General features: G+C 48.2%; 1 protein-coding gene across 1 annotated transcript in view; it reads left to right on the forward strand.

The window, feature by feature from the left end:
• The window catches only part of PAXBP1 (PAX3 and PAX7 binding protein 1), a gene marked incomplete at its 5' end in the record, with an annotated part of 32,674 nt that overhangs the window by 10,190 nt on the left and 5,966 nt on the right, over positions 1-16,518 (forward strand). The window contains 10 exons of the mRNA XM_015560259.1: positions 3-141; positions 637-826; positions 4,251-4,374; positions 7,568-7,667; positions 7,747-7,862; positions 9,553-9,752; positions 10,996-11,140; positions 11,732-11,853; positions 12,599-12,675; positions 13,028-13,094. Coding sequence (XP_015415745.1) covers positions 3-141; positions 637-826; positions 4,251-4,374; positions 7,568-7,667; positions 7,747-7,862; positions 9,553-9,752; positions 10,996-11,140; positions 11,732-11,853; positions 12,599-12,675; positions 13,028-13,094 — 1,280 coding nt within the window. The remainder of the gene's footprint in view (positions 1-2; positions 142-636; positions 827-4,250; positions 4,375-7,567; positions 7,668-7,746; positions 7,863-9,552; positions 9,753-10,995; positions 11,141-11,731; positions 11,854-12,598; positions 12,676-13,027; positions 13,095-16,518) is intronic.

Below are 16,518 nucleotides of genomic sequence, written 5' to 3' on the forward strand. Positions count from 1 at the left end.
CTTCATTCCTTACAGTTACACGGCCTATGGGTCTTCTGACGGCAAATCTCAAAAAACAGATAATTCAGCCCCTTTCAAAACTCCCAGTAATGAGATGACTCCCGTTACTATTGATTTGGTAAAGAAACAGCTTAAAGACAGGTAGGGCAGATCGGCTTCTTAAAGACCTGTCCTAGCTTTGTGTTCCTCAGCGTCGTGAAGTCTGGGTGGCAGGCGCTGCGTCGGCAGGAAGACGCCGCCTGGCCAAAGCCACCGAAGGTGACATCACTGTTCTGCCTCCTTGGATGACTTCTGTGGGAGCCTCGGAACACGTTCAGTGCCACCCCGTGATCTTGTGGAAGACACTTTGTGTTTGCGCCTCTTGGACTCTGAAAAAGTGTAGTCAAGAGATGGGGGGAGAGCAGAACTGAAATTTTGGTTAGCCCGCCAAATCCTGTGAAATCTGTAAACTGCTGCCTTTATTTTTTTGTGTTGTTTTTTTTTTCTTGAGAGCAAAGCGGTACAGATGAAAAGATGCCACTCCAAGTATTTTTTTGTGAAACTAGTAGTGGAGCTAATGCATTATGATATTGTGAGCTTCCTGCCGGCATAGATTTGGGGTGTAAGCGTGTTGTGTGTATCCTTTGTGTTCCCAAGGTTGGACTCCATGAAAGACGTACACAAAGCAAACCGCCAGCAGCACGAGAAGCACCTGCAAAGCCGCGTGGACTCCACCAGGGCCATTGAGAGACTTGAAGGGTCTTCTGGGGGGACTGGTGAACGGTATAAGTTTTTGCAAGAAATGCGAGGGTATGTCCAAGACTTGCTTGAGTGTTTCAGTGAAAAGGTAAGAATGAAAAAATATTCATCTCTTTGAATAGGCAAAGTTAGGGAGGTGTAGGCGGCCTTGTGTAGATCATGTCTGTATTGCTCAGAAAGTATCGCTGAATTCGACTTTAGGCGTGATGGAAGTCATGCTCCGTTTTTTTCACTTTGTTAGTGGCTTTGTATCATGCAGGCAAATATGCTGCCTTTGTTGAGAACAAAAAAAGATAGCAGCACATTTGCATCAGCCACTGGCCAGGCTGCCTTAGTGTGATGTAGGTGATTGGCCTGCCCTGGGTTGTCAGAATGGAAGGGGCTCATCGGACGGGATTTGCTTTTTATGGGTCAGGTTTACACTAACCTTTAAGCGGTACAAGCAGTTCCAAATATGCATAAAGTTGCAAAATGTTAGTAGTTCTTATTTCCCATGAAATTGCTCGCCTTTGCTGCTCATGGTTTCCATCCAGATCAGCCTGTGCTTCATCCATTTCAGAAACCACGCATGGCAGTTTCCCTGAAGGTCTCACGTCTTCGGGTTCTTTTCTTTCAGTATGAAGTTCCATTTTTTTGTATGATTTATGTTTTTATACTTAGCCTTTTCTCAAATGGCTTCTTACCTGATTTTTCCTCTAAGAGAAGAGCTATTGTTTGATGATTTGGTTTGCAGCTCTGTCTTGAAAACGAGCTGAGAGTGGTGCTTTGAGCCTCCCGGGAGCCTCTGAGCTTTCAGTGACGCAGGCAGAGGCCCTTCCCTGGCCCCTGGCTGTGTGGTCTGTAGGCTCTGAGCATTGGTTACGTGTAGGTCAGTATTTTAGCCTGTTGTGATCTCTCCTGACTACATCAGTACTAAAGCCAACACTGGCAGAAGGGCCCAGCCAGGCTGTCTTCCTGGTGGGTCCGGCTCCAGCCAGGCCATGGTCAGACCCGGCTGAGGCAGCATCACCAGGCCCCTAGGATTTATCCCGCTCTTGTCTTACCCCTGATTTCTGGAGAACCTGCCACAGCTGAGCTACGCTCCGTCCCTGTGGCAGATTGGAGGCTTAGGGTGCCAGGTGGGAAAGGCACACAGGGTGGTCTGTGTGCAGGGGTGGATGTAAGCCAGAGCTCGTGGTGTCTTTCCTACCAGTAAAGCCCTTTGACCCCGGGGCGTGGTGGGGCTGTCCCGTAGCCTGTGTGGCTGGAGAAAGGATCTTTCCCGAATCATGCCTGTGAGCGAGGTGGTCCCTGAGGAGCATGGAGTACTTGGGGCTTTTTCTTTGGAACTTCGTGTGCCTTCTGTGTTGGTCACTGTGCCCCGAGCAGCCTGCTTCAGGCTGTGCGAGGGTTTGAGTCACTGCGGACTGGTTTAGAGCAGTTCTCAGTCCTTGTATGTTGTACAGTGACTACGTGTTAATAGAACGGTGCAGATAACTCCCCTTTAAAGATGAGTATTTCATTTCATTTTGACATTTTCATATACATTGAATTTTAGGAGATTCGTGCTGAGTGAATAATGTCATAAATTGTCATCTGGGAAATATTTAGGAACAATTGGATAGATCTGAGTATTGATTTTAGTACTACTATAACAATATTGTTTTGGAGTAAGACCATAAAAAGGTAAATATTCCTTAGTTTTTTCTTTTGTTATAAAAGTTTAAGTGATTGTGATCTTAGATTTTTAATTATTTGCAGATCATTTTAACTTTTCATTGTTTTGTTTCTCTCTAGTCATCTTCTTTGTTTTCACCTTGTATTTGGTCTTGAATAATAATAGTAAGTTCTGAGTTTGGAGAGGCTAAAGATTTGATCATGGTGCTTACTCTTGCGATCAGTCAGTATTGTTAAAAAACATGCGTGAGAGCTGAAAATGAGTTTTAGGGCTTTGCTTCCCAGTAGAATTCTGTCTGGGTTTTGTTAAAGACATGCCCATTACCTGCGCAGGAAAACCATATTTTCACTAAGTTGAAGAATCAAATTCTGTCCCAGGCAGCATCAGGTAGAGGAGCATTCAGTGTCCAGACGGAAGGAGTGCCCTTAGGTGCATGGTGTGTCTGTCTGCAGTCCTGCGTGGGTGAGAGCAGCCAGGGGCGGGAGGGAAGTCACAGTGCTGCCACAGGGATTGCTTAGGAAATCGATGGTGGTCCATTTTAAAGGTAGTCTCTGGGCTCAGCGATAATCAGTGCCGATTTGGGGCACCGTGCCCACAGGGTGCATGTCGGAAGGAATGACCTTCCCGCCGCCCTCAGCTCCGTCTGCGATGGAGCCGTGCAGTGTGTGCATTGCTTCCGTGAGGCGTCCTTGTGTCCCACCTGCCTTTCACTTTCCATCCGCAGTCTGTCCCGCTCAGGAAGCTGCTGTCACACTTGGTGCCGGTGTCCCAGGCTCACTAATGTGTCCATTTGCACTGACCATCGGGGAACTAGAGTTTCTGGTCTCCTCGGGTGTGTGCAGTGAGCATTAGTGTTTTGTGGAAGTTTCGTAACATTTGGTTATAACATAAGGTTATACAGAGACCTATTCTGTTTAAGATCTTTTGAATTGATTTTTAGAGAGAGAGCAGGAGGGAGAGAGAAACCGGTGTGAGAGTGAAACATCGATAGGCTGCCTCCTGCACGCCTCCCATCGAGGATGGAGCCCACTGCCCCGGCATGTGCCCTGACCGGGAATCGGACCGGTAGCCTTTCGTGCCCAGGATAGCGCCCATCTAAGTGAGCACGCTGGCCAGGGCTGCTCTCTTCTCTAATTTAGATCTTTATTCTGTCAGCTTTTGTATTCTATATGAACCATGTGAATGTGTAGCCATGGATAGTAACCTGGAAAACGTAGTGACTTTGTAAAGTGACAATTCACATGAAGACTTACTCATTATAAAGTGTGGGAACACAAGGAGAGCTTTCTGACACGTTAGTGAGCCAGAGTGGTGCTGGCCTGTTCGTGCGAACGAATGCCGTTTACGGTACGGATGTGGAGGGAAGCCGCGGTCGGGCCCCTCTGAGCGCGGAGCAGCTTCGTGCTCAGGTGGCGGTTAGACCCCTGTCCGCCTGCTCAGCCCACGCAGGCTGTGGTGTCAGGGATAACGGGCTATTTTAAACTAGGAGACTGCAGGGCAGAGCTGCTGCTGGGAAGTTACAACTGGGTGTGAAAAGACTGCCAAGGACTTTATTCTGAAGAAAGGCAGTCAGACTTTCGCGTTTCTTCACTAACATTGAAGTGTTAAGTTTCCTAACCAGACTTTTGCTCCAGTCAGTAGGCTCCGGACATGCTAGTGCTGTGTGTGGATTAAAAGAAGCGATGTTTCCTAAACAGCCTAGCACTGACTGCATTGCTATTCATGTCCCACTGGGAGTTCATGAGGATTCTGTCCATAGAGGGGACTTGTTCAGAAACCCGGAAGTAGTATGGAACCCTCGAGTACGTGAGCAGCTGAGGAGTTTGGTGTTACGGAGTGTGTTGTATTTTCACAGGTGCCACTGATTAATGAACTTGAATCAGCAATACATCAGCTGTACAAACAGCGAGCTTCCCGCCTTGTCCAAAGACGACAAGATGATATTAAAGATGAATCTTCGGAGTTTTCAAGCCATTCAAGTCAGTCCATCTTGAAGGTTTTTATTATTCATTAAACAACCTTGTTTACTTAGCACAGCCTAATTGAAAATTAGATCCCAGAGCAGCTTTGTTTTCCTTTTTTTTTTTTCTAACTGAATTCCCTTGCTCTTGTGTTAGACAGATCTGAAAATTACAGCAGCAGGTACCTGGATTGTGTTCTAAAATACTGCTTCACAGAGGAGCTCAAGAACTCGCTCTGTCTCTACCATCTCGCTCCCCCTCAGCATAGTTTGATTCCCCAGAGCCGCAGAGCCATCCCAGGGTTTACCTTAAAGCCGCTGCCTGTTCGGCTCTGGCTGGTTTTTGCCCCGTTTCCATCCTGTCAGTGGCCCCAGTGCAACCTGCTGCTGCTCACAGGGAGAGTCTGCATTAGGGACGGAACTGGGGGGCAGAAGGGTTTTATTACATAAATGAGTTTTGAGCTTCACCCCTTGGATAAAGCAAATTTTTTTATTTAAAAATCATTTGTATTTTGCAGTCTGTCTTATACGCTGCACTAGGATTTTTAGTAAGTCGGTACCTATATTTCTTGAAATATTAGTGTAAAAATTAGAAATTAAATTTCTCTCTTTCACTATGATGAGTGTTTTGGAAAACCAAAATTAATTGGAAACCTCTTAGTAACTAGTTTAGCTGAGATTCTTTGACCAGATGTTTTAAACGTTTTGATCCCATTTTCCCATGGCCCTGCACCTGGTTGGGTGCTGGGTTGGGAGTTTTTCCAGCCTGGGCTGCCGGTGGCTTTTTGTCATCTCTGTCCCGAGTCAGCCGTTCTCAGGTCCGAATTGCCCGGGGCAGGGCGTTCATTTAAGTGCAGGTTTCCCACCCTCCCGAGACGCTTGCTGGGTCTTGGGTGGAGGCAAGTGAGCTGCCCGTGAAACGCGCCCCAGCTCGTCCAGGCTCAGGGCCCGGTGTCCTTTCTGAACACCAGGCTTTGTCCTGAGGTCCCTGAGGAAGCCAGGCCGCCTGTCCTGGTCGTTAGAGCATCGTAAAGGGGTAACGTCCTCACAGAGTCAGGCTCAGGTGAAGCCCTGGGCATGGCCGGGACCTTTAGTTCCGCCACCTAAGTTTCAGTTGGAGAGTTTCTGAATCGGGCACCTAAGTGACCCCTGCATCCCTCCAAGGTCACTTTGGCCCAGACAGAACCAGAATTCTGGGGCAGATTCCAGGTAACCATCACACCTGCACAGGAAGTGACTCCCTCTAAGTGACATGGTTTGTGTGAGCTGGGCATTTCCTCCGATGCCTTTTCCTACCTAGAAGCTGTTCTTTATCATTTGGAGCTATTTACATACATGGAATTAGAAGGAGGTTTGAATGATGATGTATGTTAATTAGATTGAGCGTTAGAAATTAAAAGGTAATGAGAGAGTGAAAAAAAATACTGCCCCGGAGGAAGTATTCCTTCATTGCCAAAGATTTGAGGGAAATTACAGGGGACACTGAAGCACTGATTCCATTTCTGATCTTGTTATAAACAAACAAGCCTGGAGTTCATCTCTTCCCATTTGCGAACGCTGTCACGGTGACTGTATGTGGTTCTTACAGAAATGCCGGGCTGTCACGTGAGCCGCCAGCTCACATCCCCTCAACATAGGTATTTTATAAAACCCATAAATATGGCAACATTTAAAATAATTATTATGGTAATGAATATTCTTTAAAATACTCCATCAATGAAGGGTCCCTCTTAAAGAGGCAGGAATTGTTTTGTGGTTGGGCCTCCTTAGCTCACACTGCAGGGAAGGCTGGGCCTCTTGTGTCCTGGACTCACCTCTCTATCATCTGTGAGAGCTGGAGCGTCCTTCTTGCTACCTGAGCTATTTTGAAATATGAATGAAAAACCCAGTAAGAAAGTCAGCTTTAAAAACATAATGGTCTAGAATAGTTAGATGGTGCCGTGTAGAAGGCTAGTATTTGTTTTTATTTTTCCTGTTGCTGCTGTTGGTGACACATGTGGGGGGCAGGAGCTATGCTTGCTTTCATTTAGCATGTGATTCCCCCTCTAACCCTTGGGTTGTTGCCTTCCTGTTGCTATTACAGCAGGTCCTCGAATAATTCGTTATAACGGGGAGGAGCTGCTGTGGGAACTTACCTCTGTTCACAGCAGTTAGCCTGTGGTGAACTGGACGGTGCTAGTGAGGACTGATAGTTGCAGAGCGCCTTCATAGTGCGGAGCAGAGATGTAAATGAGGAGGGATTGCAGACAGATGCTCAGAGATGCAAGAAAGAATGGGTTTGGAGAGAAGACCCTGAGACAGTCTTGGGCCCCAACAAGAGAGTTGAGTTTCTCCCCAGTGATCTGACGGAGATGGTGTTAGCTTCCCCTGGCCACAGACCTCCCGTCGTCTTCATGTGAGGCAGCGGATAGAGCCCCCAGGCAGGGGACCAGGGGGACGAGGAAACAGGCAGCGCAGGTGGCAGTCCCCTGAACTGATCTCGGGGACAGTGAAGTGTCTCCCGCACGGAAGCAGGCGGAGGATGCTGTAGGAACGAGGGTTGTAAGGACAAGAACCGCCTCTTGGAAACGGAAAATATGGAAACAGAAAATAAATTTAAATAGGTTGGAAGCTAAAGCTAAAAAGTTGCCCTAGAAAGTTAAAAAAAGAGAGATGGAAAATAGGGAGAGAAAAGAAAGAAGGGAACTGTGCTCTGAAAGAGCAGGGCATGAGAAGCAGCAGTGGGTCCTGGTAGAGAGTTCTCAGTCTCCACGTTGATCCCGCCCTGGCTCTGAAAGTGGTGATAGAGAGTACATCTCTGCACAGCAGCGGTAGAATACATTACTAAACTGCAGCAGAGCTGTTTTCTCATCCTCCCTGTGTTTCTTTCCTGTCATTTCACGTCATTCAGCATGTCGTACTTGCCCTTTGCAGAGGTAATGTAGATTTCTTACTTGGTTGTCATGATAGCATCAGCTTCTGTGACTTAGAGATAAAATAGGGACTGAATCCAGGGGCACTCATGCAGGGCCGTTGAACTTCCTGCTCTGCTCCTTTTTGTGAGAACAGCGAGAGGAGGTTTGCTGGGGCTGGAGAGCGGCCTGGGCACCGTCAGGCCTGGCAGATCCTGCTGTTGAGATTGGCAAGCGGTCTGTCACGTGACTGATTCTGTGCAAACGCTTCCTCAGGATGGTCGGAGAAGGCTTCTCATTGTGGCCATTGCTGTTTTACAGATAAGGCTCTGATGGCACCAAATCTCGATTCCTTTGGGCGAGATCGGGCCCTGTATCAGGAGCACGCCAAACGGCGGATCGCAGAGCGCGAGGCCCGGAGGTAACTCGGCGCCGGCTGCTGGCTACTCGGGCAGGGACGGCGCTCTGGTCTGGTCTGGAACTCGGTGTTTGTTGTTTAGGACTCGGCGTCGACAAGCCAGAGAGCAAACGGGGAAAATGGCAGATCACCTGGAAGGCCTTTCCAGTGACGACGAGGAGACGTCCACAGACATCACCAACTTCAACCTGGAGAAAGGTCAGCCATTGGTTTGGAAATGAGCTTTGCGGTCAGCTGGGGTCCTGCTGGGCCGCGGCTTTTACCTGGAGGTGATGGTGTGAAGGTCTGTGGCCTCATGAGAGCCGATTGTGCAGACTGGGCCCATCTTCACTGTGAGCATCACGATGAGCTCAGAACAGCCGTGGCCTGGTCATGGGTTACGGGAACTTGCACAGCAGGTGTTGCTAAACTTGGGAAGCGTAGGATTTTAAGTGACCCACAGTGGTCAGGTCCAAGGCCGCCTGTCTTCTGGAGGGTAAGCCTGGCGGTGGAGCGCACAGCCCAGGGAGACTCCCGACCTGGGAGCCCTGAGTCATTCCCACCAGGAGGAAGGTTAGGCTGCGCCAGGCATTTCCAGAGGGTCCCCGAGTAGAAGCCCTTCCTCCCCGTGGGCGCGATGTGGAGTGAGGTCGCTGCAGCCCTCTCGGAACTTTTCCGTAGTGAACAGGATGCCCAGTGGTTACCACGCACCTGTCCCCCAACCCCCACCGTTGTCACTCTGCTGCCCGGCTTGCTCGGGCTCTTCATAAACGGACGGACTGTCTATAGACGGTGTTGGCTGGACCGTTTGAGTTAACCCACAGACATCCCGACACTCCTAAAAGCTTCAGTGTGTGTCTCCTAGAAACAAGTGTATTTTTTACCTTATCACAATGCCATTTCGCACCTAGAAAGGAACTAACACTTCTTAACGTCATCTGTTTTCCTCATCAGCAGTCCCCACAAAATTTTGATTCCTTTTTTGTGAGTTATTCTGTGGTTTCCAAACCAGGGTCCACATGCCGTTCCTGCCCAGCATTTGGTTGTTAGCGCTTTTTTTCTGGAATTAATATCACCCGTACGTCACATGCACATGCACACCCCTGTTACCTACCTGCTTGTCTAAGACGTGCACTTTGAAAAGAGCAGGCCACTTATCTTGCAAAATGTCTGACATTCTAGATTTGTCTGTCTGCTCATGCTATTAGCTTGTTCCTCTATTCACTGTATTTCTTGTAAACTGGAATTTAGGTCTGAGCCCTTGATTAGATTGAAGTTATTATTATTTTTTTGATAACAATACTTCATACAAATGCTGTTTGTTATCGCATAATAGCAGATGACAAATGTCACATAGTCCCACTATTAGCACGTAAGATGGATTTTGAGAAGTAGGCTGTCACACGAGGTCTCTCCATGGTAAAGACTGCCCTTTCCCAGTTCATCTGGGGCATCGTAGGGCCTTCCCCTGACAGACCCGAAGCTCTGGCACTCATTCTTGTCTGACTTCATCGCCATCACCAGCTGACTTGGACAGAAGTCACACGGTTGGTCACTGATTCGGATGCACATGTGTTTTGACAGTGATTTGTGGACTGTAGCGCTAGCAGCGTAGAAGGTGCTTTATGGGGTTACTCGGCGAGGGCACCGTGGTAACTGAAGTTTGCACTGGATTGCTGAGGGACAGGTGATACTGAACTAAAGCGTGTAATAGGAAATGGCACAGGCTGGAGCCGTGCGAAAGAAAGCGCCTGCGCTGTGGGCGAAACCTCAACTTCCTGTGCCTCCTTCCCCTGCTGGTAGTGAGCAGGTGTTACTTTGTGAACGAGCCAGGCTACAAAGGACACCATTGACGGTGCTTTCTCTGTTCCATACTGACCCATGTTCTCTCTGGCGGGGGTGTTTTCAGATCGCATTTCCAAGGAGTCCAGCAAGGTGTTTGAAGATGTCCTGGAGAGCTTCTGCTCCATCGACTGTATTAAATCCCAGTTTGAAGCCTGGCGTTCGAGATACTACACGTCCTACAAGGATGCTTACATCGGCCTTTGTCTGCCCAAGTTGTTCAACCCCCTCATCCGCCTGCAGCTCCTCACCTGGACTCCTCTTGAGGTGGGTGGCTCCGTCTCTGCCTGAAAGCCACGGCCACGGGGCCTGGGAACGCTCATCTCAAAGCTAGAGATGAACGCTTGTGCTAAACATTCCTCGGGAGAGCACGCAGGGCTGTGGCTGGCGCCGACTGCAGCTGGCCTGCATCGAGGACCTCCTTACGCTGCACTCGAGAGCGCTCTGCTGCTTCCCAGTTTATGTGCGGGGCCTTTCTCAGCCGCTCGGTTACACGTGTGACCCTGGAATGGGAACAGGCCAGGCAGGAAGAATTGGTCCTTTGAGCCTGAGCTTAGAGTCTCACGGGGCAGCGCAGCGAGGCAGGTGTGAAATGGGCCTGAACTGATGAGCAAGGTGACAGCCCGGGAGGCGGAATCAGTGGGCCTGCTGGCCTCAGACTGAGAGCGGGGACTAGCCCTGACGACAGATGTCTAGCGGTTGCGTTTATGATAGGATTTTGGAAGTTACCAACCTATGAATGGGCACGAATGTGATTGGTTGGGTTGAACGTTTAAACCTGGGGTCCTCAAACTACGGCCCGTGGACCACATGCAAATACAAATATTGTATTTGTTCCCGTTTTGTTTTTTTACTTCAAAATAAGATACGTGCAGTGTGCATAGGAATTTGTTCATAGTTTTTTTTTAAACTGTAGTCTGGCCCTCCCACAGTCTGAGGGACAGTGAACTGGCCCCTGTTTAAAAAGTTTGAGGACCCCTGGTTTAAACTAGTGAAAAGGGATTGAGGTTGAAACTCTGGAAACAATTAAAAAAACTGTGAGCTCTAGAACGATCCAGCTCACAGCCCCTGTCGCTCTCTGCCAGACCTATGGAGTGTCGCCCATGCATGTGTCCATTAGTACACAGCACAGGCCTGTGAGGACCTGTGTGACGTGCACGTGTGTGTCACTACACAGGACACGGTCAAGGCTCCTGGAGTTCTCCAAGAGGAGCTGCTCTCCTGCCCTACAGCTCCCGGAGTCTCCGCCTCCCTGAACCCCAGTTTCTGTCTCCTGAGCTCAGCAAGTCCTTGCCCACCTGATGGGCAGCTCACCTCATCCAGTACCCTTCTTCCGGGGCCTCACCTTACCACCTGAGGCGCGTTGTCTAAAAGCGGATGTTTCCTGTATTTTGTCCAGCTTACACTTGTTTGTGACTGAAGGTTAAGTCCAGGTCTTACTCCTCTAATGGCTCGAAGCAGCTGCAGCCACCAGTTTAATGTGTCTGGGTGACCTTGTTAACCCCTGTAGGCCAAGTGTCGGGACTTTGAGAATATGCTGTGGTTTGAGTCGCTGCTGTTTTATGGTTGTGAAGAGCGAGAGCAGGAGAGAGAGGACGTGGACATCGCGCTGCTGCCCACCATCGTGGAGAAGGTGATCCTTCCTAAACTCACAGGTAGGGATTCTACGATACAGAATGTTCCTCACGGACGGTCCATTATAAAGGATGTTACCCTGGGCCAGAGTCAGCTCAGGGGAGACACCTGTCTCTGCCTGGGACTGGAAGACCATCTTGGAGGGGCCTGGAGTTGGGACAGTAATGGATCTGTTGACAAGCTTGAGAATCCTTTAAAGACTGCCTGAAACAAAACATACATTTGGGGGCATATGCCTTTTTCTGGAGAGCAATTTCATGACTTTTCATCCGTTTCTCGCGAGATTAGAAATAATTGATGCAAGAACTGATTTAAAGTATTAAAAATAAGTTTCAGCTTTTTTAGTTAGAAATTCTTGGTGCTGGGACAGTATTTCTTAGGATATTGAAATCTTCCCCCGAATTGATTTTCACTGATTAGCAGACGATGGAGGAATCTGTCCCTCCACTGTTCCTAGCCCTTGGCCTCCCGAAGGCTTATGGCAGTGGACACAGGCTGATGCTCTAGAGAAGGAGAACAGCCGTGTGTGTGAGCTGAGGGCTGCTCGGCGTCAGGTTCCAGTCGGCTGCAGTTGACATTTGCGGCTCAGCACCTTCTCCCTTTCCTTCTAGTGATAGCTGAAAACATGTGGGACCCCTTTTCTACAACACAGACTTCAAGAATGGTTGGAATCACGTTAAAATTAGTAAATGGATATCCTTCAGTAGCGAATGCAGAAAACAAAAACACACAGGTAATTTGAGAGGTTTTTTTGTTTGTTTTCTCTCCTTTTGAAAATGAGCTGGAGTGGAGAGAATTAGGGGTTATGTTCTAAGTCACCGAGAAAGTGGATTCTCCCACTTGGCCATCTGGTCCTCTATAAAGCCTCACATCCACACCATTTAGAGTATAGTTCTCAGTTCCAAGTCCCTGCCTCGGCAGGTGCTGTAATGAGTCCAGACACCCCCGTCGTTTTACTGTTTTCACCTTCTTACCACCCCATCCTAACTCCCCGTGGGACTAATCACATATCCCTGTAAGAGCTGTATTGTTGGGGAAAGAACAATGTAAAACTACTAGAATAGGTACTGATTGATTATTTACGTGCTAAAATGTCTAAATAGCGTGTAAACACTAGGTATTGTTGTATAACTAGTTTCCAAACTTCAGATTGCTGCTGTCCCTCGTCGGGCATTTTTATGCCATTTAGACATGGGAAAGGCGCTCTTGTCGTCGTCAAGTTTTCAGTGGTGTCATTCCGAGCAGAACCGGATCATGTCTGCGCGCGGGTGGGAAGCTCAGAGGGCTCTGTGGCTTTGCTGCCTTGTCGCTGCTGAGGGGGGACTAAGAGTGGATTCTGGAGACCTCGGGGCTTTCCGTGAGGAAAGGGGACGGAGAAGAGAGTCCACTCACAATTGGGACTTATTCTCTGGTTGGAATACGGCTGCTTAGCTCTGCCACAGCCCTTGCTACAGCGTGTGGTCTGTTTCACTCTGCAGGTGTATCTGAAAGCGCTCTTGCTGAGAATGAGGAGAACTTTAGATGATGATGTATTCATGCCCTTATATCCCAAAAAGTAAGTCCCACGGAACTCCTGAGAACGCTAAGGGTGGTGACAGGCTCCGTGACCTTCCAGAGGAGGCTTCTGGGAGTTGGAAAGACAAGCAGTCGCTTAAAAGACGCACTTGACCTCTGTGGTGGGAGCCTGTCGCCGAGGAGACGAGCTCAGAGGGACATTGCCCCTTAACTAGAATAAAACGGGGGATGCTTTGCTCTCCCTCAGTGTCCAGATTACATTCCCATTGCTTCTTAAAATTATTAAAGTTACTTAATTCTTTGCTTACTCATTTTACTTGTAGAAGTTCTCTCTTCTAGGAATCTTGGTATGTCTGTATAAAACACTTGAGCATGGTGTGTTTCTCTTTCAGTGTCTTAGAGAATAAAAACTCGGGGCCTTACTTGTTTTTTCAACGACAGTTTTGGTCTTCAGTTAAGGTATGTGTCTGTATGGTATCCAAAAGACTGCAGATTTGCTTGACTTTATGTATCTTGAAAATTATTTTTATATTTGATTAGCTCCATAGGCTTAGATCTGTGTATATATACAAAGTCTCCATTTTGCAAGATGATTTTCTTCCAAAAGTTTATTCAGGTTTAATGTTTCCATAGGAGAAAATGAAGTAAGATGCAAGCTAGTCAGGAGCGTGCCTTGCTCACCACGGTTTATTCAGAAAGTAGTGCTCGGCTCTGAGTGTGGGGAAAAGGCGCCCAGTAAGCGGAAGTGGAGCCTTCCTGCAGTTGGTCACCCGCAGATCCAATGGGCGTGGGAGCGGGTCCTGCAGGGGCAGCACGTGACCAGTGCACAGAGACCCTGCCTGAGAGTCCAGAGACCCCTTTCACCCTGAGGAAGCCAGATGCAGGTTATTAGACCAGAGGCATCAGCGGGAGTGGCCCTGAGGGGAGCGGAGGGGAGGGGAGGGGAGGGTTCACTGGAAGAACTGAGAAATCAGGGTGGCTCAAGAGAGGGAGGATGAGGCAGGAGTACCAAGTCCTGGGAAACTGGTCTGCACACAGTAACACTTACTCCTTAGTGTATAGTCCTGTTGGTTTTGATGAATGAATTCAGTCATATGCTTACTACCCAAATCAAGACATATAACACTTCCACTGTCCCCCGAAATTCCCCATGCCCCTTTGTGATCAAGCCCACCCTTCACCCTGGCCACTCCTTTTTATGGTCCTACTAGAGGCCCAGTGCACGGATTCATGCACCAGTGGGATCCCTCGGCCTGGCCTGCGCTGTCACAATCCAGGACCCCTCGGGGGATGTCAGACTGCTGGTTTCGGCCTAATCCCCAAAGGCCAGGCCGAGGGACTCCTCCAGTGCACGAATCCGTGCACCAGGCATCTGGTGTGCATATAAAATCTTTGGTTAATCTCTTCCCACCCTCTCCCCTTCCCTCTGAGATTCATCAGTCTGTTCAATGTTTCCATGCCTGTGTGTCGTTGAGCGTCTGCCCCACGATGGTCAGTGCGCATCATAGCTAATGGTCAAATGGTTGCTTAGGCTTTTATATATAGACTAGAGGCCCGGTGCACAAAAATTTGTGCACTTGGGGGGTTACCTCAGCCCGGCCTGTGCCCTCTCGCAGTCTGGGACCCCTCGGGGGATGTCCTGCTGGTTTAGGCCCACTCCCTAGGGGATTGGGCCTAAGCTGGCAGTCAGACATCCCTCTGGCAGCCTGGGAGCCCTCAGGGGATGTCCACTTGCCAGCAGGGAGCAGACCTAAACTGTAGTCGGACATCCTTAGCGCTGCTAAGGAGGTGGTAGAGGCTCCTGCCATCACCGCTGTGCTGGCAGCCGTCAGCCTCGCTTGTAGCTGAGCAGAGCTCCCCCTGTGGGAGTGCACTGACCACCAGGGGGCAGCTCTTGCATTGAGCGTCTGCCCCCTGGTGGTCAGTGTGTGTCATAGTGACCAGTCATTCCCAGTCATTCTGTTGTTAGGGTCAATTTGCATATTACCCTTTTATTATATAGGATGGGTTTTTTGTTTGTCTTGGAAAGAATGTCATATGAATGGAATTACGTAGTCAGTAGCCTTTTGAGTCTGGCTCCATTGACTTAACATGGATCTGAGGTTTTTCAGTGTCATATGTTATCAGTAGCTTATTGCTTCTTATTGCTAAATAGTAGCCCATTGTTTAGTGGATACGCCAGTTTCTTTGTTTTTCTATCCACTCCTCAGTTGAGGGGTATTTGGACAGTTTTCGATTTGTCCTAATTAGAATAAAGATGCCATAAGTGTTCACACACAGGTTTTCCTGGGAATAAAGTTTTCATTTCATTTGGGTGAGCTACCCAGGCAAACCAACACTGTTAGTGGTCCAGTTACTCCATTCTTCCTCACTCTCACCACGTACGCACTTGCTACTGTCAGTGGTTTGGTTGGTTGTGTTTGAGGTCCTCCTATTGGGGGATAGTGCATCTTGTACGGTTTTCGTTGGTAGCTCTCTAATGACTGGTGGTGCTGAGCATTTTCAAATGCGTATTCGCCACCTGTGTGTGTGTAGTTTGGTGAGGTATCTGTTCAAATCTTTGCCCATTTTTTAAAATTGGGTTTTCTTTTTGTGCTTTGAGTTCTATATTCTAGATATACTAGTAAGTCCTTTATCGAATAAACAATTTGCAAAGGGTTTTTCTTTTTTCTGCAGTCTGGGTTGTCTTCATTTTCTTTTTCTGTTGTTGTTTTGTTTTTATGGGTTTGTTTTTTTTTAATTCTCACCTTAAGACAGTGGTTCTCAACCTTCTGGCCCTTTATTTATATATTTTTATCGATGTCAGTGAGGGAGGGAGAAGGAGGGAGATAGGAACATCAATGATGAGAGAGAACCATGGATCGGCTGTTTCCTGCACGACCCCCACTGGGGATCAAACCCACAACCCGGGCCTGTGCCCTGACCAGGAATTGAACTCGGAACCCTTCAGTCCACAGGCCAGCACTCTACCCATTGAGCCACACCAGCCAGGGCCCTTCTGGCCCTTTAAATACAGTTCCTCATGTTGTGACCCAACCATAAAATTATTTTCGTTGCTACTTCATCACTGTCATGTTGCTATTGTTATGAATCATAATGTAAATACCTGATATGCAGGATGGTCTTAGGCGACCTCTGTGAAAGGGTCGTTCGACCGCCAAAGGGGTCGCGACCCACAGGTTGAGAACCGCTGCCTTAAGACATTTTTCCATTGCTTTTACATAAAGTGGAAGGGAAGTGGGGAAGAGAAGGAGAGAGAGAGAATCATCGATTGGTTGCCTCCCAAACATGCCCAGACTGGGTGGGAGAATTAAACTGCAACCCAGGTGCATGCCCTTGAATGGGAAGCAAACCTGATGTTCTAACCACTGAGCACACCAGCCAGGACTGTCTTCATTCTCTTAACAGTGTTAAATGTGCAGAAATTCTTAATTTTGACAAAAGTCCAATTTATTGCTTTTTCCTGTTATGGTTTGTGCTTTCAGTGTTCCAGGAAGTATTTGCCTAACACAAGGCCACAATGTTTTTCTCTGTGGAACTTCTAGACGTTCCCTAGCTTTAGGATTCACATTTACATATTTTATATAGAGTGTGAGGCCTGGTTTGAAGTTCATCTGTGGTAGCACTGTTTTGAAAAGACTGGTCTTGGTTAAATTGCTTTTCATCTTTGTGGAAAGTAATTGACCGTGTGTGGGGATCATAGAAGGGTTTTTATAGCAAGAAGCGACATGAACACAATTTTGGAGATTTTGTGTTGAAGCAGGAAGGATAGTAATAATGAAAATGGAAATGAGTATTGACTGTATTCAACTGTGAGCCAAGCTCTGGACCACTCCTCATGTAGATGATCCTGTTGGGTCCTCAAGGCCCGTGACTTCCTGCT

Source organism: Myotis davidii, unplaced genomic scaffold, assembly GCF_000327345.1.
Source record: "Myotis davidii unplaced genomic scaffold, ASM32734v1 scaffold170, whole genome shotgun sequence".
Classification (NCBI taxonomy): domain Eukaryota; kingdom Metazoa; phylum Chordata; class Mammalia; order Chiroptera; family Vespertilionidae; genus Myotis; species Myotis davidii.